This window comes from Chiloscyllium plagiosum, unplaced genomic scaffold (genome assembly GCF_037043375.1).
Source record: "Chiloscyllium plagiosum isolate Xiang-an unplaced genomic scaffold, Cpla_swu_hap1 HiC_scaffold_31, whole genome shotgun sequence".
Classification (NCBI taxonomy): Eukaryota; Metazoa; Chordata; class Chondrichthyes; order Orectolobiformes; family Hemiscylliidae; genus Chiloscyllium; species Chiloscyllium plagiosum.
In genome coordinates, this window is record NW_028270169.1 from 29,083,956 (window position 1) to 29,101,879 (window position 17,924).

Below are 17,924 nucleotides of genomic sequence, written 5' to 3' on the forward strand. Positions count from 1 at the left end.
CTGAAGGGCCTGTTTCCACATTGTAGGGAAATCTAATCTAATTTATGGATGTTCAAAATGTTTCTACTTATTGACTTTAATGTTTTATCACGATTCATAACATTTTCAAATTTTAATTATCTGTTCTTTGTTTACTATGCCCAAAAATGTCACATTTCCCAAGTGAGAAAACTTGACAAAAACTGTCCTACCACACATATTAGTATTAATACTATCTATCCCTCATAATCAGCAAAAAGCAAAATAGATCAGTCAAATGTATTGTGTCTAAGTCTTACAACTTACAAAGCCTCCCCATTACAGTGTACATGCAAGTCACTGATTAGCAATCATGCCATTTGGGTTCAGTCGCAGCTTCTCTGCTTGAAGCATTTGTAAATCAGAGTTACAGTTAGGGAACAGTCAGATAACAAAAAAAGATATGTTTAGCAGCTTTAGTGTCCAATCAGCATGAATCAAATTGCCCAAATGGTTGACTGCACACAATATCTTCTAATAAATACCTCTTTTTCCCAAAAATTCAAAACATTACTGTGCATACTGGCAGGAATTTTCCAGGTAGAGAACTTAGTGAACTGCCTGACATTGTCAGTGCACTTAAGTTTTCAGTGAAGCCTTTACAATTGCCGAAAGCAGAAGATGGGTTTTCATAAAATCAGGCCAATGAAACAAGTTTAGAGATCAGAAAAATACATAATAATTTGATGAACTAAGGTTTAATACTCTTCATGTTGCAGCAGTAAATTAAACTCTTTTACAGTGAATAAAATGAGCTATTAGGTAGGAGAGAAAAATAGTAATGAATTGATATCTATTTTGGGTGTTTGTGTGCTCATAAATACCATTAAAAAGGCACCCATGTTACATAGAAACTCAAATTCAAATTTATTTAAAGTTGTAATATTGCATCTTAATGTTTCTAAAATTTTTATTAAGACTGACCTCAACTTGCTGAAGGATGTTAATAATGGTTTCTGGTATAGAAGCATCCATGTCACTTTCCATTTTGGCAGAGCAAAGAGAAAGTTGTCGAATTAACTGACCCAGTTCCTTATAGTAAGTAGGAATCTGCTGTTCTGATTGTCCAGAAAGTTGACTAACAAACATTTGCAATGCACGAACAGCTCCTCTATGTGCAGCTGCTAACCGAGACATGGCGCGAGACTGAAACATAAAAAAAACTACAATAATACCTTTTTCAGAAACAGATAGGTTGAAGTTGAAGACAATAACATGAATTCAAGTAGAATCATTTTTTGTTAACTCAAGCTCCCAGGGATTCTGGGTAATCCAAGATGGAGGATGGGAAACATTTCTGGCTGTAACAGCTGCTACTTTTTTTTTGAGATATCTTAGGTGTTGGAGGTGATTTCCTTGAATTCGAGGAGCAGCAATGACTGTTTTATATGATGTTGCATTGCTTTGGGACTTTGGAAGGGGGAAAAAAAAAGTCAAAACAATCACATTTAAAAGGGAGATGAACAGACAAAGGAAGCACATGGTGAGGTCAGTGGAGGAGAGTGAGCGAGAGAGCGAGCGACCCACATTGCTAACTGAGAGTTAGCAATTACTGCCTTTGCTGTTGAATTAATGTATCGCTGGACATCGGAGTGTGTCTGGGAAAATTAAAATACAGTGAACTTCACAACTGATCTTGGAGGAACCTGTCTGGGAGCAGTCACAGCACAGAAGTAGTTAAGTGGATTTTAAGCGCGGCCTTAAAATAAGTTTGTAGTAGTGAGTAGAGCAAGTTCTTTCTTGATTATATGTTTTATTGAGCTATGGTTCTCGATTAAACTTAAAATATAAGCCATAAGTATTAATTTCACCGGGAGCAGTGTTTTGTAGAGGAATAAGACAACGCTATTTTCTGGGTCTGTAGATTGAAAGCAGCAAAAAAAATGGCCCTTAGTAGAGTGATATGCTCTTCTTGTCGGATGTGGAAGTTTAGGGAGCGCTTATGGGTTAGAGAATTATATCTGCAACAAATGCCGTTGATAGTGAATCCTATCAGATCGAATGGATTGATTGGAGGGGCAGATGGAGGCAATGAGGAACCTACAAGAGCAAGGGGATGTGATGGATGGCAGTTATGGGGGGGCGGAATCTCAGATACAGTCACATAGATGAGTTAACTCCAGGAAAGTTGAGAGATAGGCAGGTGATGCAGGAGTCTTCAGTGGCTATCCCCGTTTTGAACAAGTATAATGTTTTGGAAAATGTAGGGGATGATGGATTCTCAGGGGAATGTAGCACGAACAGCCAGGTTTCTGGTATTGAGACTGGCTCTAATGCAACGAGGGGTACATCGGGTTCCAATCAATTGATTGTGTTAGGGGACTCTCTAGTCCGAGGCACAGACAGACATTTCTGTGGCCAGCAGCGAAAAGTCAGAATGGTGTGTTGCTTCCCTGGTGCAAGGATCAAGGACATCTCAGAGAGGGTGCAGAATGTTCTCAAAGGGGAGAGGGGCCAGCAGGAAGTCATTGCCCACATTGGAACCAATGACATAGGAAGGGAAAAGGTTGAGATTCTGAAGGGAGATTACAGAGAGTTAGGCATGAATTTAAAAAGGAGGTCCTTGAGAGTATCAATATCTGGATTACTCCCAGTGCTATGAGCTAGTTTGGCAGGAATAGGAGCATAGAGCAGATGAATGCATGGCTGAGGAGCTGGTGTATGGGAGAAGGATTCACATTTTTGGATCATTGGAATCTCTTTTGGGGTAGAAGTGACCTGTACAAGAAGGACAGATTGCACCAAAATTGGAAAGGGATGAATATACTGGCAGGGAGATTTGCTAGAGCTGTTCAGGAGGATTTAACCTAGTAACGTGTGGAGGGGGACCCTCGGAGATAGTGAGGAAAGATTTCAATCTCAGACAGATACAGTTGAGAACACAGGCAAATCAAACTGTCAGGGCAGGCAGGGACAAAGCAAAAGACAAGGTAGAACTGATAAATTAAACTGCATTTATTTCAATGCAAGGGGCCTAACAGGGAAGGCAGATGAATTCCAGGCATGGCTAGGAACATGGAAATGGGATATCATAGCAGTTACAGAAACATGGCTCTGGGATGGACAGGACTGGCAGCTTAATGTTCCAGGATATAAATGCTACCCGAAGGGAAGAAAGGGAGGCAAGAGAGGTGGGGAGTGGCGTTTTTGATAAGGGATAACATTACAGCTCTACTGAGGGAGGATATTCCCGGAAATACATCCAAGGAAGTTATTTGGGTAGAACTGAGAAATAAGAATGGGATTGTATTATAGACCTCCTAGTAGTCAAAGGGAAATTGAGAAACAAATTTGTAAGGAGATCTCAGTTATCTGTAAGAATAATAGGGTGGTTATGGTAGGGGATTTTAACTTTCCAAACATTGGCAGTCCCAATCTTAGTGTTAAGGATTTAGATGGAGAGGAATTTGTTAAGCAAGTTTAAGAAAATTTTCTGATTCTGTATGTGGATGTACTAGAGAAGGTGCAAAACGTGACCTACTCTTGGGAAATAAGGAGGGCAGGTGACTGAGGTGTCAGTGGGGGAGCACTTTGGGGCCAGCGACCATAATTCTATTAGTTTTAATAAAGTGATGGAAAAGATAGACCAGATCTAAAAGTTGAAGTTCTAAATTCGAGGAAGCCCAATTTTGCTAGTATTAGGCAAAAACTTTCAAAAGCTGATTGGGCGTCAATGTTCACAGGTAAAAGGACGGCGAGAAAATGGGAAGCCTTCAGAAATGAGATAACGAGAGTCCAGAGAAAGTATATTCCTGTCAGGGTGAAAGGAAAGGCTGGTAGGTATAGAGAATGCTGGATGACTAAAGAAATCGAGGGTTTGGTTAAGAAAAAGAATGAAGCATATGTCAGGTACAGCAGGATAGATCGATTAAATCCTTATAAGAGTATAAAGGCAGTAGGAGTATACTTGAAAGAGAAACCAGGAGGGCAAAAAGGGGACATGAGATAGCTTTGGCAAATAGAATTAAGGAGAATCCAAAGGGTTTTTACAAATACATTAACGTCAAAAGGGTAACTAGGGAGAGAATAGGGCCCCTCAAAGATCAGCAAGGTGATCTTTGTCCAGAGCTGCAGGAGATACTAAAGGAGTATTTTGCATTAGTATTTACTGTGGAAAATGACATGGAAGATATAGACTGTAGGGAAATAGATGGTGACACCTTGCAAAATGTCCATATTACAGAGGAGGAAGTGATCGATGTCTTGAAACGCATAAAAGTGAATAACTCCCCAGGACCTGATCAGGTGTACCCTAGAACCCTGTCTGAAGCTAGGAAAGTGATTGCTGGGCCTCTGACTGAGATATTTCTATCATCGCTAGTCACAGGAGAGGTGCAGGAAGACTGGAGGTTGGCAAACGTGGTGCCACTGTTTAAGAAGGGTGGTAAGGACAAGCCAGGGAACTATAGACCAGTGAGCCTGACTTTGGTGGTGGGCAAGTTGTTGGAGGGAATCCTGAGGGACAGGATGTACATATATTTGGAAAGGAAAGGACTGATTATGGGAAGTCAACATGGCTTTATGTATGAGAAATCATGTCTCACAAACTTGATTTTTTTTTGAAGAATTAATAAAGAAGATTGATGAGGGCAGAGCAGTAGATATGATCTATATGGACTTCAGTAAGGTGTTTGACAAAGTTCCCCATGGGAGACTGGTGAGCAAGGTTAGGTCTCATGGAATACAGGGAGAACTAGCCATTTGGATACATAACTGGCTCAAAGGTAGTCGACAAAGGGTGGTGGTGGAGGGTTGTTTTTCAGACTAGAGGCCTGTGACCAGTGGAGTACCACAAGGATCGGTGCTGGGTCCACTACTTTTCATCATTTATATAAATGATTTGGATGCGAGCATAACAGGGATAGTTAGTAAGTTTGCTGATGACAACAAAATTGGAGGTGTCGTGGACAGCGAAGAAGGTTACCTCAAATTACAACAGGATCTTGATCAGATGGGCCAATGGGCTGAGAAGTGGCAGATGGAGTTTAATTTAAATAGATGTGAGGTGCTCCATTTTGGGAAAGCAAATCTTAGCAGAACTTATACACTTAATGGTAAAGTCCTGGGGAGTGTTGCTGAACAAAGAGACCTTGGAGTGCAGGTTCATAGCTCCGTGAAAGTGGAGTCTCAGGTAGATAGGATAGTGAAGACAATATTTGGTATTGAGTACAGGAGTTGGGAGGTCATGTTGCAACTGTACAGGACATTGGTTAGACCACTGTTGGAATATTGCATGTAATTCTGGTCACTTTCCTATCAAAGTTGTTGTGAAACTTGAAAGGGTTCAGAAAAGATTTAAAAGGATGTTGCCAGGGTTGGAGGATTTCAGCTTTAGGGAGAGGTTGAATAGGCTAGGCTATTTTCCATGGAGCATCGGAGGGCTGAGGGGTGACCTTATAGAGGTTTATAAAATCATGAGGGGCATGGATAGGATAAATAGACAAAGTCTTTTCCCTGGTTGGGGGAGTCCAGAACTAGAGCGCATAGGTTTAGGGTGAGGGGGAAAGATATAAAAGAGAACTCAGGGCAACTTTTTCACTCAGAGGGTGGTAAGTGTATGGGATGAGCTGCCAGAGGAAGTGGTAGAGGCTAGTACAATTGCAACATTTAAAAAGCATCTGGATGGGTACATGAATAGGAAAGGTTTGGAGGGATGTGGGTCACGTGCTGGCAGGTGGGACTAGGTTGGGTTGGGATATCTGGTCGGCATGGACGAGTTGGACCGAAGGGTCTGTTTCTGTGCTGTACATCACTATGACTCTATGACTCTTTTAATAAAGTGCTAATGTAAACAATTTTTATATTAAACATTGCCCAAGCAATTGAAAAATATACATACAACCTTCTCATTCAGCAGACCATTTTGTTACAGCACAGTTTTTCACTAGAATAACTTTCGCATGTTACACTTATTTAATTCTGGTGAGTGGTAAGTTGCTTCAAATGCAAGTTGAAAATGTTGCAGCATGGGATACAGAGTATTTGGAATCCAAGCGAACAGGTAGCCCCTCAACCAATCAGAATGAAGAAATGCAAAACAAATACAGCAAGTGCAAGGACGAAGTACAAATTACAGCGCATGAGTTTGATATAGAAGAAGTAGTAAATGCATCAAAAGAAGACTGCATTTAGAGAGAGAAAAAACAGTCAAGTTTTAAACTTTTTTCATAGTTTCAATTCTCCAAGTGAAAATAATTCTCTATACAGTACTTGTAACAATTAAATTTTAGTGCCAGTGAAGTTGATTGCTAATAGTGACCACATAGTTAAGATTACTTAAACAACTTTTAGTGTTACATTCAGCGCAGCAACTTTGCGTCATTGAATTAGTTTAATCCAAGGCAAGTTGCAACATTCTGTATTTGTGAAGTTATGGTGGAGCAGAACAATCAGAACATCATTTTATGGTTATGTGAATTTAACTACACTTCTTCCTCGCCTTCCCCCTTTCATTTGCAGTACCATGTCCATTTATATCAATGATGAGCAGCGTTAGCCAAACTTATTTTGACAGGAAAATCAGGTACAATGTAATCCAGCAGTTGGGACTCAAGCAATAATTTAGTAAAGTCTATAAACATTGACTGGAATTCTAAAGAATGCATAAAAACAAAGTACCAGACCAAATTTTCTTTCACTCAAGAGCAGGTTAGTCTTTACTACAAGATAATACACTTCTGTCAACAAAATCAAAACATTTTATTTTCTTACCTTTTTGGTATGTTTTATTTTATGTGGACTTTGTTTTTCTATCTCTTCTTGTATTTCATTTACCTTAATTAAATAATAAAAGCTAAATGCAAGGTTAAGAGAAACAATTGTCCTAATCACATGTAAAAATATTGTTCCATTAACAATGTTTTCAGTCACTTCTAAAAAAAAACTGCTATACAATCAGTTTACAAAAAACATTAAAGAGGCGCATATCTCTATCATGTGTAAGTATTACAATGACACTGCTCTTCCTTTAGGTTTTCCCTTCCTGGCTAATGCTGTGTAACTATAAGGCTGAAAATAGACATCTCAGTGAGCTTTTATCTCCCTAAGCAAGCTACAGGCCAATGCATATCAAACAAACTGCTCTGAAACTGTTCACATTTTGACAGTTGTGAACAATTCCAATACAGTAGCTGAGACAACCCACAAAATTCTAAAGCAAATCAACAATATTGTTAAAAGACAATTCATCCTATCTGCTCTACAATAAATGTTCTGAAATCAACATATAAAATCGAACCTAAAGTTCAAATCTGCCGTTACTGGTCACAATAAAGAAAATCAGAAAGTTGGTTAAGATTTTAAGCTCAGCAGCCAATTCACTACTACAACAGTGCCACTGCAGATTATCTAAATAAAAGGAGGAATTATAGAGTAATTTTGGCTTTTGCAAGTGGTGAATTTATACTCCTTGCTGAACTCTCATTTTCCATATTAATAAGTTTGCAAACTGTTGTGTCACCTAGATTTGATCTGTAATAGAAAAATTGACAATTAACAATGCACTTAATCTCAGTTCTCACTTGCTGCTGCAAAACATACAGCATCCTTGCCGAGCGAGAGGCCTGTTCTTGTCTTTTTATCTGCATTCTTCGCTCTTCTTCAGGATCCAGGATATCTGTATATTTCTCTAACAGAAGAAAACACATCTCATGTATGCACTACCAGGGAACTCTTAAAAATATTGTTTCATTTATGAAAAAATGCTTCATCATTCAAAGAGTTGTTTTATTTTTGGAAAGAAAGATAGTAGGATCAATTTGTATACTGCTAATTGCAAATTCCAGGTTAGACTATATCTGTATAAGGAATCCAAGAACTGTGAGAACACAACAAGCAACTATGTTTCTTAACCAGGACGAAGAATCCTTGATGATCAGTGCAAAGTCTGAATGGAGTATCTGTATTCAAAGTTTGTGAGAAGATTTGTAGCTCGGGTGCTCGTTGCTGTGGTTCTGTTCGCCGAGCTGGAAGTTTTTGTTGCAAATGTTTCGTCCCCTGTCTAGGTGACATCCTCAGTGCTTGGGAGACTCCTGTGAAGCGCTTCTGTGGTGTTTCCTCCGGCATTTATAGTGGCCTGTCCCTGCCGCTTCCGGTTGTCAGTTTCCGGATACCGGCCACTACAGCGGACAGCTGAAACTGACAACCGGAAGCGGCAGGGACAGGCCACTATAAATGCCGGAGGAAACACCACAGAAGTGCTTCACAGGAGGCTCCCAAGCACTGAGGATGTCACCTAGACAGGGGACGAAACGTTTGCAACAAAAACTTCCAGCTCGGCGAACAGAACCACAGCAATGAGTATCAGTATGTTTGAGATTATTTATTCAATGACATATCAGGTACAGACAAAAAGACATAGGAGCAGGGTAAAATAGATGGGAATAAGCGAAACAAACAGAAAAGCCAGGTATACAGAAAGGATGGGTGGAAAGGAAAAAGGAAAGTTGTAATGAATATTTTTAACTCTCTAACAATGCTGAAAGTTTGTTTACCAGTATTCATTAAAAGTTTACTTACATTTAAATCTACAAACACTAAGCATTTGACATTTTTTCTTGGAATTATACTATCGGCCAAATGGCTTCTAGGCTCTTTCATAAAGTCAAAGTAATACAGCATGGAAACATACAACTTGTCGCAATGACCAGACATCCTAAACTGATTTAGTTCCATTTGCCAGCATTTGGCTCAAATCCTTTTTAACTCTTCTTATTCATGTACCCATTCAGATGCCTTTTAAATGTTGTAATTATACTCAACTCCAGCACCTCCTCTGGCAGCTCATTCCATATACTCACCCCCTCTTCGTGAAAATGTTGCCCCTTAAGTTCCTTTTAAATCTTTCCCTCTCACCTTAATCTAAGGTCTCTAGTTTTGGACTCCTCTATCCTGTGAAGATGACCTTGGTTATTCACCTTACCTATGCCCTCTCATGATTTTATAAACCTTTATAAGGTCCCCCCTTAGCCTCCGACTTTCCAGAGTTAATCACATTGCTATGGGTCCAGGAGTCCATTCAGGACAGAATGGGTAAAGACATTAGTGAACCAAATAGGTATTTGCAACAGGTGGGGATTTTTTGGCATTAAAATTCAGTCTTCAGTTCCACTCTAACTATTCTTAATATTCATATCCTTTGAAGGAGATAAAGTAGTTATTTTTCTAATGCCCATAAAGATGTTTCAGTAAATTAAGAAAAGATATATCTGACAAAAAATATGGTTATACAAATTAATAACAAAGGGTCACTGGACTCAAAGCTAACGGTTTCTGTTTCTACAGATGTTGCCAGACGTGGTGGGGTTCTCCAGTACTTTGTTTTAGGTTAGGATTTCTAGCAATTTTTAAAAATAGATTACTGTTACACAAATTAAGACTATATGGCTCTACTGGAGGAAGACAAGCAATTGTATGGTTGTAAATGGCTGTACACATTTCCCTGAGCTAAAGGAAACAGAGGGCTAAGGAATCTAATGCACATACACCGACCATTGTGAAAGATGACTTCCCACAACCCTTAAAACTGTGATCTCAACAGAAGTCCTTATTCAATAGCAATTTTATATGGCATAACTAAAATTACATCTTATTTAATTTGTCTCTTATACAATTTTAATTAAATCAATGTCTTAAATAATGTGAATGCCTCATGATGCTGACAGCTAACAGATCTGGTTTTAGAAATCATGCATTTTTTGCTAATGCACTAAAATTAGCCCTTTTCAAATTTTTAAGCCAAAAAATCCAAGTAGGCAATTAAGCAACAAGAAATATGTTAAGTCAGTCTATTAAATCTTGGGAGCCATGAATAACCTCTGGATCGCAGTTTGGATATATGATTTGGAAGGGGTTAGAGGGTTATGGGCCAAATGCTGGCCAATGGGACGAGGTCAGATGGGGATGTCTGGTTGGCACAAGAGTTGGACCAAAGGATCTGTTTGCATGAATCTATAAGATGCTTGTTGGGGGATTCAAGATGGTGGCGATCTGAATAGATCAGCCTTGCTGAGCTCTGCTCCCCAACCCAAGGTAGTAATATTTTTTCACCACCCCCCCCACCTTAGTTTAGTTTTGGAAACAATTATTGTTAAACAGTAAAACAATTGTTTAAATTCTTTATTGAACATGTGGGAATGACTAAGGGGAAGAAAACGGCCAAGTCTCAACACTCAGGACACTCAAAAACAGCAGAGGTCCTAAGACTAACGGGGGATGTAGCTGAAGCTCCCTCAGTGAACATCGTGGATGAACTTGGAGCGATCCGACAGCTGATCCAGGAGCACAAAAGCATGAGGAGTTGGTAGGGCTCAGGAAGCGAGTTGAAGAGGTTGAGCAGCGGATCACGGCATCTGAGACAGAGGTCCAGTCCTCGATGGGGCAGATCCATGCCCTTGAGAAACAGGTTCAGACCCTGACGAAGTCGATGACCAGGAAAATAGAGGAAGGAGGTAAGGTATTCAGGTCATTGGCCTGCCAGAGGGGGTAGAAGTTAGCAAGTTTTTTTGAAGACTGGTTGCCATAATTTCTTGGCTGGGATGCCGAGGCGGACTGGGTGAAGGTTGACAGAGCTCACCGGTTTGTGGTGTGCAGATTCGGTTAGGGTCAGTGCCCCCGCCCGGTTCGGATACAATTTCAATGCTACAGGGACAAGCAGAGTGTCATGGAAACTTCTAGATGGTTGGGGAGAGATCCGCAGGCCCTAACCTATCAGGGAACTAAGAATATTTTTTCAGGACTTTTCTGCAGCAGTGACCCATAAGATGAAATCATTTGATGAAATCAAGAGAAGGTTAAAGGACCTCGATATTCAATATGCGATGAGGTACCCAACAGTGCTTCGTTTTATTTACAAGACGACGGTGTGGTCACTTCATTCCTTGGAGCAAGCCAAAACCTTCTTGGACACTTTAAAATAATGTAGATGTATTTATGGACATGGATAATAGTGTCTGGGTTTTTTTGTCTTGCTTTTATTTCTCGTACTTTCATACTTTTCCAAAGTTGTTGTTGTTGGTGGGTGTTCTTTTCTCTCTGAGCTGGAGTGAAATTGCTTATTTGGAGGGGGGGGGGGGGGGGGGGGGGGGGGGGGGGAGCGCAAAGTGCTCACTGATTTTGTTATATCTTTGTGTTTACAATGTCTTTTGGTTTCTTCCATCGCTTGGGGTTGGGAAGCTGCTCAAGCTGGAAGGGGGAGATGGTGAAGTGTGTGGGAAATGTAAGCACCCTCTGTGGGCAGGGGGTAGAGTCCCCCATTAAGTGCCTTTTGTGTTTTGTAGGTTTTTTGCAAATAGACTACGAGTCTCCTTTTAATTATGCTCAGACGAATTCTGCCTCTTGGCAGATCAAAGGTGATTGTAAAGGATCATGGTTAGCAGCATTCTTAAATGGTGCATCTGGAATTTCAAAGGGACTCATTCGCCAATTAAAAGAAAAAAGGTGTTGTTGAGCCTTAGAGAGAGCAGATGCTGCCCTGTTACAGGAGACTCATCTTAATGACAAGGAACACTTCAAGTTACAACAGGGTGGGTTTGACTGGGTATTTTTCTCATCTTTTCGTACAAGGAGCAGAGAAGTGGCAATACTCATCCGGAAGGATCTCCCATTTAATTTAATAGATTGTGCTAAAGAGGAGTATGGTCAGTTTGTTATTCTTAAGATCCTTATACATGGTGAGGAATATGGTAGTTTGAATGTCCCACCCTCCTAAATTTCTGACTGATGCACTAAGCTGATGGCCTCGCGGCATATTATTATGAGGAGGGGTGGGATTTTTAATTGCTTTATGGATCCTGTGCTGGATAAAATGCCCGAAGCCCCCCCCCCCCCACCAAAGCTTTCTTCACAATCTAAGCAGTTGGGTGATCTATGTGTGGAATTGGAGTTGGTCGACGTTTGGAGACATTTACCTACTGGCAGAGATTTTAAATTCTTTTCCAATCCTCATAAATGCCACACAAAGATGGATTATTTTCTAATTCGAGCGGCTTTTTTAGATTTGGTAGTATCCTGTTCGATTGGGAATATTACCATCTCTGATCATGCTGCGGTGTATTTAATGGTTAAGATTAAGGGTGATGCGATGGGCTCATGTTACTGGCAAATGGATCCCTTCATCGTCAAGTTCAGCAAGTTTGTAGAATACCTCTCTCGGGAATTTGAAGCTTTTTTGGCCACCAACTCAGGTACAGCTAATAATCTGTCCATTCTTTGGGAGACTGCTAAGGCCTATGCTAGAGGGATAATTATCTCATACTCTACCAGTCAGAAGCGACAGAAGGAAGAGCAGCAACGTCTGCTTGAGGCACAACTAAAGGCAGCTAAGATGGCATATTACAGTAGACCACCTGTGACCAAGCTGCAGCGGATCACAGCCCTCCGATCCATCTTAAACTCTACGCTAACGCATACAGTAAGGAAAGAACTTTCCTTTGCAAAGCAGAGGCTGTTTGAGCATGGTGATCGGCCAGGTAAATACTTGGCATATTAGGTCAGGGAGAAGAATGCCTCCCAGTCTATTGCTTTTATTAGGGAAGGGAACGGGACTCTTATGATGCTAAAATGATCAATGAGGAGTTTCAGAGGTTTTACTCTGAATTTACCAGTCTGAATGCTGTGAAGACAGATGGAATAAGATGGAGTTTTTTTTTAGGAATGTGGATCGTCCTGGTGTGTCTGCTGAATAGGCGTCTCCCTTAGTGCTCCCTAAAAGCCCAAGAGACATAGGATGCGGTGAGGCAACTTCAAAGTGGAAAGGTGCTCGGCCTCGATGGCCTGCCCAGTACGTTTTATAAAGAATTCGTAAGCATACGGTCAAGACCGATGTTAGACATGTGTAACTATTCATACAGTCAGAATTGCCTCCCGCCCTCCTTGAGAGGGGCTAATCTCTTATCCTCAAGTAAAGGGAAGACCCCAGAAGACTGTACTTCTTACAGACCGATTTCGCTTTTAAACTCTGACTTTTAAAATTTTATCGAAGATTCTGGCACTGAGGTTGGAGAGAGTGTTCCCTCTATTGTTTAAGAGGGTCAGATGGGCTTTTTAAAAGGGTCATAGATCTTCTAATAATGTTAGGAGACTGTTTAATATGATTGAAGTATGCCAGCAATGGTCAGTTCAAGGGTTGGTGGTTTCCTTGGACATGGAGAAGGCATTTGATCGGGTGGAATGGCCACATCTTTTTTTAATACCCTGCAGCGGTTTGGCCTGGGTGAAGTGTTTACTAGATGGGTAAGGGACATTTACAGTGACCCTCTGGCAGCAGTGCTCACTGATAGTATAAGGGGTCTGATAATTTTAACATTGGCAGGGGCAGTCAGGAAGGCTGTCCCCTCTCACCTTTCCTCTTCACATTAGTGATTGAGCCGCTGGCAGAGGCTAATATAGTTGCCCCAAAGGTAGGGTCGACGGTGCAGAAGATCACATTATATGCGAATGATGTTCTCATTTTTCTTTCAGTGTCCCAGCTGATACAATGTATTAAAACACTTGGCTTTTTCTCAGGTTACAAGATCAATTTTTCAAAATCGCAGGCTATGCCTATGAGGGTGTTTGAGGAAAATACCAGACATTGAAGGTGGGTTCCCCTTTAAGTGGGCACAGAGAGGCTGTCTTTATTTGGGCCTCTCTGTTACCCCTAGTTCTGATCAGTTATTCAAGGCTAAATTTGTTTAAGTTGTTTGACAAGATTAAACAAGACATTTAAAGCTGGGAGGCCCTGCCAACATCATGGCTAGGTTGAGTTGCTCTTATTAAAATGAATGTTCTTTCTCCCTTATTATACCCTTATTATCTCGCTTATTATCAGAACATTCTGATGTGCTGGCTGTCCGAGAATCCCCCCGGGTCTGTTGGGGTGGCAAAAGTTAATTATGGAACACATTCCTTTGGACTTTCTTACAAATATATGCAGTGAAAGATTCTTCATAGGGCTCATCTGTCCCCAGATTGTCTTGCAAACTTTAAGCAGGGTACATTTCCTGAAGAAGGGCTTATGCCCGAAACGTCGATTCTCCTGTTCCTTGGATGCTGCCTGACCTGCTGCGCTTTTCCAGCAACACATTTTCAGCTACGTTTTTAATGTGCCCCAAATGTAAAATAAATACAGGTACCCTCACTCATTGCTTGTGATGCTGCTACAGACTCTGTACATACTGGGGCACTGTGGCAGGAGTAATACAGGGGGTCTTGGGGACTGAAGTTAAGGTGGACTCGGTTTCTCTTCTCCGGGGTTTGTCGAATTTATCTCCCTTAGATGTATATGGGAGAAAGCTTTTTAGCATCCTCACTTTTTAATCGAGGAAGAACATTCTGATGTGCTGGCTGTCCGAGAACCCCCCCCGGGTCTGTTGGGGTGGCAAAAGTTAATTATGGAACACATTCCTTTGGACTTTCTTACAAATATGGTGCACCAGAAAATGGACAAATTTTAAGATATGGCAGCCTTTTTTGAATTATTTGGAAGCAGATCTGTCCGCCATTTTAATTAGGGCTTTTGTCTAGCCATGGAGGTTTAATAAGTCTAATGTCCTGGTGAGGAAGAATTTCAAGCAGACGTGAGTTTAATAATTGATGTTCTCGAAGGATGAAAGCCAAGGTCTTGTTCGGCTGAGCGGCGTTATTTATTTACTTATTGATGTATAATGAGTGTAGTTGTGAGTTCTTTTGTAGTAGAGTCATAGAGACGTACAGCATGGAAACAGACCCTTTGGTCCAACCTGTCCATGCCGACCAGATATCCCAACCCAATCTCGTCCCACCTGCCACCGCCCGGCCCATATCTCTCCAAACCCTTCCAATTCATATACCCATCCAAATGCCTCTTAAATGTTGCAATTGTACCAGCCTCCACCACATCCTCTGGCAGCTCATTCCACACATGTACCACCCTCTGCGTGAAAGAGTTGCCCCTTAGGTCTCTTTTATATATCTTTCCCCTCTCACCCTAAACCTATGCCCTCTAGTTCTGGACTCCCCGACCCCAGGGAAAAGACTTTTGTCTATTTATCCTATCCATGGTTAAAAATCACACAACACCAGGTTAGAGTCCAACAGGTTAAATTGGAAGTACACTAGCTTTCGGAGTGACGCTCCTTCATCATGTGACTGTGGAGGGTTCGATCGTAACACAGAATTTATAGCAAAAATTTGCAGTGTGATTTAACTGAAATTATACATTGAAAAATTGATTGTTAATTTTTCAATGCATAATTTCAGTTACATCACACTGCAAATTTTTGCTATAAATTCTGTGTTACGATCGAGCCCTTCACAATCACCTGACGAAGGAGCGTTGCTCCGAAAGCTAGTGTACTTCCAATTAAACCTGTTGGACTATAACCTGGTGTTGTGTGATTTTTTAACTTTGTACACCCCAGTCCAACATCGGCATCTCCAAATCATATCCTATCCATGCCCTTCATAATTTTGTAAACCTCTATAAGGTCTCCCCTCAGCCTCCAATGCTCCAGGGAAGACAGTCCCAGCCTGTTCAGCCTCCCCCTGTAGCTCAGATCCTCCAACCCTGGCAACATCCTTGTAAATCTTTTCTGAACCCTTTCAAGTTTCACAACATCTTTCCAATAGGAAGGAGACCAGAAGTGCACAATATTCCAACAGTGGTCTAACCAATGTAGTTGGTTTATTGTTTATCGTTGCTGTTTTTGTTGTTAGTGTTCTATTTTCATTTTTTTAAATTTTATAATTTTGTAAAGAAAATTTTTTCAATAATTTTTTTAAAAATATGCTTCTTAATAATACCATAAAGGCTTGGTTTGACCTCCAAAATGCATGGAGTTTAAAAGATATTTCCAGTCTCCAACAATGTCTTATGTTATGGAACATCATATAGTGTGTGCATGTATATCACAAATTTCATAATTTGGCATTAAATAAAATTTTGTACCTCTCTTGGACAGCTCCTCAATTTTTTGAAAGTACTTGCTGAGCTCTGTTCTCAGCCTACGAATCTCTTCAGCAGTTTTGCTGCCCTGGTTCTGACGATTCTGATCTGGGCCTGGGTCATGTGTTGGTGGTGAATCTGTGCGGGCAGGCCTGGCTTGGCTTTGGTCAGACGTGCAAATATAAACCCTGGCACCAGACTTTGTAATGCCTTCTTTTGAAGTTTGGTTCTTTTGCTGTTTCAGCTTTGTAAGTGTCTCCATTTTCAGCCGATTCCTGACATATGCAGCATTCTCAACAGACTTCCCCTTCACTCGATTAATATACTTTGATGTTTCTGCTTGATCTTGCTCAAGTTTATACAAGTAATCCTTCATTTGTTCTTCCAGATGCCCTTTTTTTATATCACGCTTTGCCATCCGAACAGCCATATTCAGTCTCTCTTCAGACACAGAAGAAAATGGCACAGAGTTGCTCATACTCTGAGCATCATTCTGAACATGCGGATCACAAGGCTGGCGTAACTTTTCAATTACAATTGGACGAGGTTCGGTGACTGTCGCAGCCAGGTTGGATACAGTACTTAGTGTATCTTTATTGAATTTTAACTAAAAACAAAGTTTAAGAAAAGCTTTAGCAATTCAAGAATTTCTTATTGTCCAGTCCTTACTTTATTATAAGTAAGGAAACACAAGCTAATGCCTTTTCCTTCTTCTCCTTCCAGCACCTGCTTCCACAGTATTAGTTTGTAAATAACCAGGGCAGTCACAGTAATTCAGAATCCAATTCTTTCCAGCAACATGAGGGAAGTGTTGACCATCACCTCAATGCCTTACCAGGTCTGACACAAGATATGGAATTTTTACAGGGATTAATGTCATCATTATCAACATAATTAGCCATGATCTGTTTGAATAGCAGAGCAGGCTCAATGGGCCAAATGGCCTACTCCTACTACTATATTCTATGTTCCTATGCTGTGGCCCACAATGCATTATTCCACCAATGCATGGCTACTTTGTTAATATCTGATATATGCAACAATTTTTTCCTCTTTACACAATGGAAACAAACAGATGAAATAAAGAACCCTATCGCAAACAAAGTAATAATTTTGAAATAAAACTTGTTCAAAATTTGCAGTTTCCTTCTAAAGATAAATTTCATAAATTTTACACTTCATTAACATTCTTTAAATTATTGTCACAGCATTCTTTATAAGTCACAGCACTATACCTTGTTAGGCATATAGTAAACCTGATAACAAATACATACCTGATTCTTGTAAAATTGTGATCCACTCTGTACATTCCTTCCAACATCTTGTCCAGCTGATATGGGAGGCACCCAAGTCCCAAAGGAGTGGGCTGAATTCAAGATCTGCGTTTGGTGATGCTGAATCTTTGTGGCCATGACCAAAGCGAGTTAACTAAAGTAGCCAAACTCTACATTAAAACAAACACAGAAGTTATCAGGTAATTCTTCACAACTTAACTTAAAACCAAAATAACACAATGATATGGGGAGACTTTTCTGTGAAGTAGTTAGAACAGAAACAGGAAAAATAGGGACAACTTGAAAATTAAATGGGCAAGAGCCAGCCTTATGAAATTGCTTTGGAAACCCGAGGGGGCGAAAATTAATTAACATTTGGAAAAGAGTAGGTCAATAAATGAAAGTCAGCACAAGTGAGCAAATAAGTAGTTAATTCACGTTTGACTAAGCTGATTGAGTACTCGACTACAACAGCCCGCCCTTTGTTCAAGCGCATCCCTTACCCAGTGATGTGAAGACAGGGAGCTGCCCAGAACATTGCGACCGTCCACTTGAGGCCCAAGTCCAGGCTATCGGCCTGCAGGCGTCACAGGACCAAAGCGCCCGCTGTTGCCAGGCGCCCGGTTGCTAATCACCGGGTTCCTGTAGTTGGCGTCACCCGGATCCGCCCGTGTAGAGGCTGCCGGGATTTGCCTGCACTCGCCGCCCTGCGACGCCAACCCACCCAGCGT

At 40.8% G+C, this 17,924-nt stretch overlaps 1 protein-coding gene across 1 annotated transcript in view; it reads right to left on the bottom strand.

Annotated features, from left to right (window-relative positions):
- kiaa0753 (KIAA0753 ortholog) overlaps positions 1 to 17,883 on the bottom strand; it is a 46,903-nt gene extending 29,020 nt beyond the window's left edge. Inside the window, exons 1-6 of the mRNA XM_043718507.2 lie at positions 17,697 to 17,883; positions 17,194 to 17,363; positions 15,923 to 16,526; positions 7,539 to 7,645; positions 6,730 to 6,792; positions 943 to 1,164 (exon numbers count right to left, since the gene is read on the bottom strand). Of these exons, the coding sequence (XP_043574442.2) occupies positions 943 to 1,164; positions 6,730 to 6,792; positions 7,539 to 7,645; positions 15,923 to 16,526; positions 17,194 to 17,331 (1,134 nt within the window). The 5' untranslated portion in view covers positions 17,332 to 17,363; positions 17,697 to 17,883. The remainder of the gene's footprint in view (positions 1 to 942; positions 1,165 to 6,729; positions 6,793 to 7,538; positions 7,646 to 15,922; positions 16,527 to 17,193; positions 17,364 to 17,696) is intronic.
- Positions 17,884 to 17,924: the final 41 nt, after the last annotated feature.